Raw genomic sequence first — 11008 nt, 5'->3', positions numbered from 1 at the left:
TCATGGCGATGGGTGTTCGCAACAGTGAGTAGGATGGCCTGTCCTACCCGAAGATTCTTGGCACGAAGGAACCTCTTCCACCCTGCCCTGCTCAAGACAGTGCGACCGTCCGTGTCCACTGCATAGGCACAGATGGTGATGGAGCCTGTTCTGGTAAGGCATAGTCCAGCAGCCATGCCTTCTTCGCCCGGGTCGATGCCACATCTATCAAGTAACCTCTTAGGTAATTTCTGAAAATAGTTGACATGATATATGATCATGTCACGTGCAATTATCAACAAAGCATACACTTCAAGACACATATATCATTGGATTCAACACTGAGCATATATATCATCACATCACTACACTATACGCCAAGCATCAAATTACTACAGTAATTAGGCATATCATTAGATTACTGCGTACACTAAGCATATCATCGCATATTACTACACTACATGCATGTCATAAAATTCTTCACTAAATGAATTCTAAACTAGGCCTCTCATCACAGTACTACAACATGCATATCATATGAACTACTACACTAACTAAGCATGCATATCATGTAATTACCACACTAAGTAACATACCATGATATGCCGTTTAACATTCGTCCTTGTGAGGCGGGTCACGAATGGCTTCCCTAGGCAGTCTTCACGTAGCGGAAGCATGTCCCAGAGGTTGCCGATTTCCTCGTCGCCCAGTCTGAGTCCTTGGGCATACAGGTATTCAACAAGTGGGTTCTCATCATCATCTGAATCAGCACCATCTTCCTCCTCATGAACTTCATCCTCACTATCCGGAATCAAATTTAGATAGATAACAGAAATCCTGGGCCTATCTCTTCTGAAGGAGAAGCTGATCAATTCACCCCCACTAAGACGCATGCGAGCGATGAAACGATCCCAATCATCTCCTCCTATCTGGGTTATCTTTCGCCCCTTCTCGATCTGCATAGTGTATGGGCCCCCAAGAGCGTCGAAGGTCATGGTGTCTGCGACGAGCTCATTGAATGCCAATCTCACATTGCATGGTACGATCTGTGTAAGATAAAAACAAATAGCAGACACAATACATTAGTGGAAATAGCAAAAAAAAAAAGAATATACTGTCAGAAGGTTCATATAAATTATTACCGCTGCAACAACAAAAGAAGGCTGGAAGTAGATGCCGAACAACGTGGCAGTAGAAAGGCTGGTCCGGCACTGTGAGTTGCAGCGTCCACATTGTGCTTCCTCCATTCTACACAAAACATGTTGAACTCTAAGTTGAATTGTACATAGTACAATACAAAGATCATACATATAATAAATCATAGTGATAACCTATACTGGCAATGGCCAATCAATCTATTTTCTATCATCTACGTAATAAAGCAATGCCAATGACAATGGCAATGCCCGTCTCATCTAAACCTGGGAATAGTTCGGCACCGAAACTAAAACCAGTCCAATCCACGGCACACATCAAAACCAAACCAATCAAGATATTTTCATTTAGAATCTAGACCAAACCGAACTATACATGCGCGTCATCCAACCCAGTCCAAACCGTTTTCAACTTTTGAATTGAATCCAAAGGTTCAAACCATGGACAAAGCCATATGCGAGGGCACGTCATGAATCTAGATCAGACATGGCGTCAAAGCTCGAGAGAGCCGACGAGCTCCGGCCGGCAACAACGGCTCTTGGATTTGAAGCAGTAGTAGGTGGTAGTGGCGGCTCAAACTAATTGATTGATTTGGTCTCAAACCATATAAACCAAAACAAGATCCAATCAAAAAACTAAGTTTCAGTCCAAACCAATCGGCTCAGATCCGCCTCCGTAGGGAGACGCGTTTGGGGAAGGGAAGAAGAGGGGAGATCTCACGTACTTGCCGTAGTTGGCGGCGGCCGCACACCGGCAGCGAAGAGAGGGGTCGTCGGGAGATAGCGGCGGAGGCGGCGGTGCTGGTCGAGAAGGGGAGAAAGAAAGATGTGGAGTGGTCGAGACGGGGAGAAAGAAAAATGTGGTACATGTGGTGGCTCGGTTGTGTGGATGACAAGGGGACCCACTTGTGTGACCGATAGCAATTGATGGCAAACCGCAGGAGGTGCACGACCGCGTGCACGACCGCCACGTCCCCACGTGGAATCAGGACGGCCGGGTGGGTGTGTCAAGTCAAATCGGCACCCGCGGCTTCTCGGTAACTCCAAGAGGCAGGAGCAGTGCCTTTCTTCCCCAAATCGGGTAGAAAACCCTCGTCCTCTCCCGAACCTAACCACCCTCTCTTCCTTCCTCACCACCTTACCACCCTCTCCTCCTTCGTCACCACCCTCCTCCCTTCCTACGGCTCCCTCCTCCTGTCTTCGACCGATGATGAAGCGCGGGCGTGAAGATGCGGCGGACGAGCCGGAGGCAACCATCGGAGCAGAGTAGTCTGCTGCTGTGGCTGCAGCCGTGGGTGGAGCGGCTGAGTCTGCCGTAGCGGCGGAAGCTGGCGGTGCAGCGACCGTTGTGCCTGCTCCCACTGCCATCGCAGCCGTCGAGGCACCCGTCGGCGAGCACAAGGTCGGGGAAGATCTGGAGGAGGAGGAGATGAGAAGGCGTAAGCGCAAGGTGCATGACGAAATCGAAGAGCTCATGGAGGAGAACGCCATAAAGGAGTTTGACTTAGATAGCAGGAAGGGCAGCGACTTCGACGAGGATGCCATCGACGAGCTATCTGAGGTAGTACTCTGTTTTTTGCTCTGTTTTTTTCATGACATTGGGGTTTTTCTTGTTAACTAGATGAGCATCAATTTCACTTGGGCGTGCTAGTTGTACGTATGTAGGATTGTAGGGATCTAGCATAGATCTTCATGTTGGATGTGGATTTTTAAATCTGATTCACATTCTGATTCCAGCAGATACTCTGGGTTTTTTTCATGGCATTGGGGTTAGTCTTGTTAACTAGATGAGCATAAGTTTCACAAGGGATACATTAATGAAAGAAGTGGGGTAATGAACCCAAATACAAGAAAATGTTCATGGAAGGGATACATTAATGAAAAAAGTGGGTTAAACAATGGATATATGGCAGGATTCTTCATTGGCTTCCCCAGGACAGTGACAAAATGTTGCAGTTCCTGATTCATTTTAGTTTATGTAGATGAATTAATTTGCGCACATGTTTATAGATGATTAGTTTGCACACATGTTCATAGATGATCCATTTGCAAATTCTATACAGATTTCCATTTTGCAAAGGAAGTGATCGCTCCCTTAATAATTATGGGCTGACATTACATATCCACTGGATACCAAAAAATCAAAACATTTCATCTAGCCAATTTTCCACAGTATGTTATCTAGATGATCACATCCACATCTCTCATCAATATGAGCAGTGAGACACCCCATAGCTCCTTTATCAATTTCCTTCTGAAAGTTATCACTGTCTAACAATGTTGGAGAAGCAGTATTGCCGCTGTCAGAAAGAATAATGGTTTCTTCATTCCAGTAGATAGAACAAACCCCCTTGTGTGAAACATGGAGGAGTACAATGAAGCCATTTTTCCGATTCCAATAAGAATTACACCTGTAACAAGTATCAAATATCATTAAACCAAGCCACTTCATGTAGTCTTTCATGTGTTAATTATGTACAACTTGTGCACTAATCTATAAATGAAACTATTCCACCGTCCATATTGATGCATGTCAATTTATTTGGCTCAATTATGTATGTGCACATACGCCTTATTTCTAGCAAATAGATAGTTGCCATGTTACACATGTGTACTTTTAAAACATTGTAATTAAAGTCAATGTACCATAATAGATTAGCTGAGTGTTCTATGTGTACTAATTCACTAATCCACAGGAGGATGACGACGACGTGGACTACAACATGGACAGCAGGCACAGCAAGAGCTGGTACACCCTGAGGCATCTGATTGCTGGGAAGATCAAGTACCGTTTCTTTGGCAAGATTGGGTGCCCTTTCTGTTGCAAGGTGATCGGTGGCGGCATAGATGGCATGATCCAGCATGCCTTCAGCACTGGCAATGGACATGGCAAGAATCGTAGTGCCAGTACTCTGGCTAAACATGCTGCCGACGCACGCTTCCTTGAGATTGTCAAAGTTAATGAGCCCTACAACATGCATTGAAGAAGGGAGAGAAGTGATGTGCTGCCAGAGTGCTGCTGCTGCCCCAGGACCGCCGTGTCCTCTTATGTTATCTATGTTTCTTTGTTGTTCGAGTCTAAATCTGATGTCCTATGGTGTGTCTGGACCTATGCTGAGCGGTGGTTGATCTGCTGTTTATGTTAAGAGTTTGCTGCTACTCTGGTTTACTGTTCCTAGTTGTTAATACTATTTTGGTGATGCATGTTTAAGCCTTGTACAATGCTAGATGCTTAGGGTGGTGCTTAGAAAAATAAACAGGGTTTTTCTGAAGCACCGGTGCCTATTTCTACAGGAGAGACGCCTAGTTATGCGTCTACCCTGTACAAATAAGCACCTGTGCTTAAGAAAAACCTGGTTTATTTCTATAAGCAACTCCCCTAACCACCTTGCATTGTACAAGGCCTTAGCAACTCAAGTATCGTACGGTGGTCTATGTTATGGTTGTTGTGTTATTCTGCCGTACGGTGATGCATGCTAGGAACTCTAATAATATGACTATGGTAGTTATAGCTTGGCATGACTATGTTTAGTGTATAACTCAGCATGTTCCTGCCATATCTATGAGCAGTTACAACTGAACTATGCATTGATTTTTGACAAAATTAAAGCATGCAAATGATTGCCGATTCCACCTATTGCCAAATCAAGCTTTGTACTGTTGATGCATTAGATATTGCAATAAGTAGAGGATGCTCATGATTGCCGAAAGTACCTATTTCCACTTTCTGATAAGAACTCAACGTGTATCAAATGATGCTAAAAGTAGAGCATGAGCATGAGAATGTATCAATGCATTAGATATTGCAATAAATAGAGGATGCTCATGATTGCCAAAAGTACCTATTTTCACTTTCTGATAAGAAAAACAAAACGTGTATCAAATGATGCTAAAAGTAGAGCATGAGCATGAGCATGTATCAATTAATGATCAATTGATGCTACCTATTTGTGTTTGAATGGGCTCAATAAAGCTGGTGTTGGTTTATGCTCTCTTCGTGACCGTGATGGTAACGAAGACATTTGGTTGGCTATGGTCTTACTGTCAAATTTAAGTTTCAGTTCTTTAAGACTCTTTGTTTTTACTGCTTCCTCGGGATCGACTAGCTTTCTCGGGCGTCCACGTGCTCTCTTCCTTTTGGGGGAGTTGGGTGCACCATTTTTGGGGGAGTTGGGTGCACCGGTATCCTTCTGGGAGTTGGATGTGTCAGGTTCGTTGGAACCATCAGGATTGTTGACTAATTGTACGTCCTCTTCTGAAGCATCAGGTAGAACTGCTTGCTGGGCATCGTACACCTCCTTCTATATAAGAGAGAGTGCTGCATTAGTTCTAATCATGAGACTTGTGAAATAAATGATATATTCTTGATGTAGCGCTAACCGTTATGGGGAACTTATATGATTCGAGACGAAGCGCATTGCAATTTGAATGTAGTAAGGCTGTACATATTTTTCACCTGAATATATCTATCCTTGCCTATATTGGATAACCGACACTGACGCCAGCATAGCTTTCAAGCTAAACAAAGTATAAATTTAAATTAGGCATTCAATTACCTGTTTCAAAGTATCGGTCATTTCATCCCCGTTCCATGACAACATGTACTGCAGTGTCCAAACCGCACAGGAAGTCCTGCGATGTTTAGTTAAAGATCAGTAATCTTATTCGTGTACGCAAATAATAATTTATGAGGCCATGCGTACCCATCGGTCTATTGTGGTATGTTCTCATAGCGTTTTTTGGTCCATTCGGCAAAATTGATGTTCTTAGCTGGTGATATCAACCCTTTCTTGACAGCTTCATCAATGCAGAACTGAATCGAGTCCACCTAGGGTATGACGAGTTATACATAGGGTTACAGTACTTTGGGAACTCATGTTCCATGCAGATCAAAAGAGGCAGCAAGAGAACACTTACAAAAGAATCTTCCTTGGTCTTGTCGCAATGATAATTCATGGAGTTCAGAGTCTGAATTTCTTTTTTGTCAAAATTAAACATCATTAGCATCCAATGGTTTTGGTGTACATTCAGTGGGACATGCACCTGCAGTAGAATTTGGGTTGGGTTGAGAACCGAAATTTGTCGTGTACAGTGTGTACGTAAACTATGAAAGTGTGGAAAACGTGTACCTTTCGGCGCCCTACAAATTTTCCTGCTACACGAGCTAACCATGAGGCTGCACGTCCAACAGGAACCACCCCCTTCATTTGTAACAGCTTTTCGGTTTCTTGACGGGATATGATTGAGGTAGTATCATTCTTAATTTGGCTAATGCTAGCATATGCCATAATAACCTGCCAAATTTTCAATCATACAATAATAAGACAGTTGTTGCAATAATGATGTAGAATAGAGTATAATGGGCTTATATCACCATAAATGTATTTGTCGTCCAAATTTCGCTTCAGATTTTCTGCTGTGAGGGTAATGTCTCCGATTCTAGCTATTTCAACAGGGTCGTATGTTCCATGGATGTAAACGGCTGTCTCTATGTCCTCATCCGTGAACTTGTAATCATTACCAAAGACAGGCTTCATCGGAGTTAATTGTGGTTCCTCATTGTTTTCCGTCACATGTCTTGCACTTGGTGTACTCGAAGTCCCTGTCGTGAATTGGCTAGCCCTAGGAGTTCCTGTCAGGGATGAATTGCACACATTGACTTGATCCTACAATGAACAAAGGTAGTTCATCATTAGTTTGTTACTTTTAGATATTAACGTGTTGGGCCATATTGATCACCAGCACGCCTACTTTCTGTGACACTGATTGTCGGTTGCTTGTAAATTCGTATTTTAATTCCTGTAACAATGCAAACAATAATGAACATGAAGGAGCATATTCATAAAAAATACAAAATGCACAGTATGACATACATGGAGTTCCCTCCTTAAGTCCTTAATTTCGTCCTCGGCCTTCGACAACCTAGGATTAGTGCCAGTTTTAGTCTTCATGTCGATCAAGTCTTCACCTAGAGTCTGGTATTTGACATCAAATCTGTGCTCAATTTCCATTAACTTCCTGCCTACCTTCTTTTCATGATCAGCAATGCGTGCATTCATGACTTCAACTACCATTTCAATCTGTGTAAACAAAATAAAACCCCGTTGATAACAATAGCTAAATGAATGAGGTTCCATGACACCTATTTGTGATATTGCAAAAACAAATAGTCTTTGGAGTACATACTTGCTAGCTACTAAATTGCTGTCCTTGTGATGGTGCTCGATACGAATCATGTTGATGCACATGTTCATCTTTTTTTCTTGGAAAATTATTAGAATTCTCGGACGGTCGTTGAGGAGCACAAATTTCCATGACAGCCTATTTTTATAAAATATAATGAACCATTAGTACCAAATAAAAAATCGGATATAGAAAGTTCAATTGTAGATAGGTACCAGCCCGTTATGAAGACCTCCTTTCTCGTAAGCATCGCTTCTTAAAGTAGCCATCATTTCGTCCCATCGTGCGATCAATGGAGGGGGTCTAGAAGCATACATTAAACGGCCACTACGCACGTGCTCCCAATACCAATACTACACATTAAATTATTTCATCACCATACAGATATGCAACAGAACAATAATTAAAGGACATTAAGTAGTGATCTAGCACTAACCTGGAGCAGAGTTAGATTTCCTTGTAGATTTACATGATCTCGATTTCTAAACTTGTGAACGGACTTGAAGAAGTGATTAAGTGTGAAACATCCCCAGTTAAATTTCCGAAGGTTTTGAAGATCTGTAACGAGGTTGAGAAATTTCGAGTCCACATAATGTTGTGCTGTTGGTGCTAGAAAAGTACCAATTGCGTACAGAATGAACCGCCTCAGGAAATCGCCGTCTGGGGCTTTGGAAGCTCGGATCGCCGTTTCAAGGTCAGAAATCAAAATTTGCCCATTGTTTGCATAGGCGGTAAACAATTATGTGTCGGTTTGCATTTCCAGATGTGGCTCTATATCCCCCCCTTCTATCGGAATGCCAAATATACCTTGCACGTCCTCTTTCTTCCGATGGTAATGGATTTCGTGTCCATATCTATGCTCTTGGCTAGTCTAACCAACATTATGCGCCGTAGAGTCACTTCATGCATCTGGGTTAGACCGCCAAGACTGGTTTCTGATATGATGTACTTTTTGTGGTCTTGTGACAACAGTTTCATGGTTTTTCCGAACCTTGTCTGTGAGCATACTAACTTCATATGACCATGCTTTTCGGCGAGTTCCTGTTACATTCCATTAAATTATACTTAGTACACATGAATTATGTGTACGAAACGATTGTACACAAACAGTCAATTACTTACCGCATCGGTAGTTTCGGAGATGGGCTTTTCTCCATTATGAAGGTTTGTATCTGAAACTGACATTGCTGCCTCGTATGCAATGATAAAATCCGGCTCAATTAATCTAAACAAAATTGGAAAATGTATAACAAAATTAGCATACAATTAATTTTAAAAAAATTAACTGGCTCATTTAACATATGATCCACTTATGGGTTTAAGCACAGAACCTATTTGGGTGCAAAACCTATGAGGGTTAAACAACTAAAGCAGTGGCGGACAACGATTATAAAGAGTTACGATCAGCTAATACCTTAACTCGGAGACGGTGCCACCGAGTAGATGGCGGCGGTTAGTGCTTTGGAAACTATAAGTGCCGGTATAGCGCGGTCGACGGCGCAAAGGAAAAACGGCACGTTCACGCGAGGAGGAGGCGGCGAGAAGAACACTGACGTCCGAGCCCTCAGATCACCTTGGCGGTGGGCGGCGAGTGGTGGCCGCCGACTCCTGTATTCCGTGGGCAACCGGCGTCTCCGATCTGATCTTGCAGTGGTCGTGGGAGGTGCGGACGGCCTGGGTGGTTAGAATGCGGAGCTGTAATCGTGGGATTTAGGGAGGGGTGGGCCGCGTGAGTTATGTGAGATTTGGATAAATGATATAAAGAAATAAGAAAATCTTGTCAACTCGTTTAGGGGTTTAGGGGTTTAGGGTTTAGGGGTTTAGGGTTTAGGGGTTTAGGGTTATTAGGGTTTAGGGGTATAGTGTTATTAGGGTTTAGGGATTTAGGGGTTCAGTGTTTACGGTTATCAGGGGTTAGGGTTATCAGGGTTTAGGGTTGAGTGTTTACATGCAAGCCCGGAAATGCGCGTGTCAGAGATCGTACTTGCATGTATATGTACTAATGATCCCCGACTTTCTTAATGGCATCCCATGACCACATAGAGAATGCATGCATAATGATTTCCATGTGGGGCAAAATTTTGAATGTTTTTACGGTTTAGTGGGGGGGGTTAGGGTTATCAGGGTTTAGGGTTTAAGGGTTTTAGGCTTGACGGAACTATGTTTGTCTTACGGTGGACGTAGCACACACACCGGACATTGGTGGAGCGTTGGTCTACAATGGATTCCCTCCGGTAGCATCGGTCCGGTCCGTTGAATGGCTCGGCCGACAAACTTCGTGCCACATAGAGCATGCATCCATCCACTAGACCGGATCAATGTTGGGTTGGTTTCATACAGGTGAGGAAACCAACTAGTGCTTTCGGGATGTTGACATGCTAGGCCGGAAATGCGCGTGTCAGAGATCGTACTTGCGTGTATAATCCCAAACTTTTTTCATGGCATCCCATGACCCCATAGAGAATGCATGCATAATGGTTTCCATGTGGGGCAAAAATTTGAATGTTTTTACGGTTTGGTGGGGGGGGGGGTTAGGGTTATCAGGGTTTAGGGTTTAAGGGTTTTAGGGTTGACGGAACTATGTATGTCTTACGGTGGACGTAGCACACACACCAGACATTGGTGGAGCGTTGGTCTACAATGGATTCCCTCCGGTAGCATCGATCCGGTCCGTTGAATGGCTCGGCCGACAAACTTCGTGCCACATAGAGCATGCATCCATCCACTAGACCGGATCAATGTTGGGTTGGTTTCATACAGGTGAGGAAACCAGCTAGTGCTTTCGGGGTGTTGACATGCTAGGCCGGAAATGCGCGTGTCAGAGATTGTACTTGCGTGTAATCCCAAACTTTTTTCATGGCATCCCATGACCCCATAGAGAATGCATGCATAATGGTTTCCATGTGGGGCAAAAATTTGAATGCTTTTACGGTTTAGTGGGGGGGGGTTTAGGGTTATCAGGGTTTAGGGTTTAAGGGTTTTAGGGTTGACGGAACTATGTTTGTCTTACGGTGGACGTAGCACACACACCGGACATTGATAGAGCGTTGGTCTACAATGGATTCCCTCCTGTAGCATCGATCTGGTCCGTCGACTGGCTCGGCCGACATACTTCGTGCCACATAGAGCATGCATGCATCCACTGAACCGGATCGATGTCGGGTTGGTTTACATGTACATGTACAGGGACCCGAAATGCGCGTGTCAGAGATCGTACTTGCGTGTACATGTACCATCCGTTCCATCCACTGGCTGGGCCGACAACCTTCGTGCCACATTGTTCACATTGTCCAATTAACACTTTGTATAGATTTTTTTGGTAAAAAATGAACGAAATAATGCAACTAATCTGAACGTAACATTTGGCATGTATCAAACCAAGTTGCCACTATTCCTCAAAAACAAAACCCAGTTAGCCACTAATTGCGCCAAACATATCTCGTAATTACCAACGAAAATGGGTTGACAATTATTTCTGGAAATTCTTGGAATGAATTTATTGCTCTTCCTTTTTTAGAGAACAATAAGTTAGAATGGTGGGCCGCGGGTTGGCACGGGCACGGCGATGGCTCGGGCTTGTGTGATATGTGGTTCGACCCGCGGTCAGTGCACATGTTTTGGAAGCCCCGAAAAGACCGCGCTCGTTAAAAAAAACTTGCATCGAAGCGCATTACTTCAAAATAACTAATTAA

General features: G+C 43.7%; 1 protein-coding gene across 1 annotated transcript; it reads right to left on the bottom strand.

Moving 5' to 3' along the window:
- LOC147967638 (uncharacterized) lies at window positions 1-2727 on the bottom strand. Its single transcript, XM_087522496.1, has 5 exons — window positions 2690-2727; window positions 1859-2104; window positions 1122-1227; window positions 576-1025; window positions 1-204 (listed from the first exon to the last, which is right to left on the bottom strand). The coding sequence occupies exons 1-5, from the start codon at window positions 2725-2727 to the stop codon at window positions 1-3; spliced, it is 1044 nt and encodes a 347-aa protein (XP_087378622.1).
- Between the last annotated feature and the right edge of the window lie 8281 nt (window positions 2728-11008).

The sequence above is a fragment of the Triticum urartu genome, chromosome 5A (assembly GCF_056163025.1).
Source record: "Triticum urartu cultivar PI428250 chromosome 5A, HENAU_Tu73, whole genome shotgun sequence".
Lineage (NCBI taxonomy): Eukaryota > Viridiplantae > Streptophyta > Magnoliopsida > Poales > Poaceae > Triticum > Triticum urartu.
This window is presented reverse-complemented; position numbering and strand designations above follow the sequence as displayed.

Excerpts from the sequence above, each read along its gene's own strand:
- LOC147967638 (XM_087522496.1), bottom strand. The coding sequence starts at position 2,727 with ATGAAAAAAACAGAGCAAAAAACAGAGTACTACCTCAG. Across the intron at positions 2,105-2,689 it reads AAAACAGAGTACTACCTCAG|GTGGCGGTCGTGCACGCGGT; the intron begins ATAGCTCGTCGA and ends CCACGTGGGGAC. Across the intron at positions 1,026-1,121 it reads CTTCTTTTGTTGTTGCAGCG|ATCGTACCATGCAATGTGAG; the intron begins GTAATAATTTAT and ends TATCTTACACAG.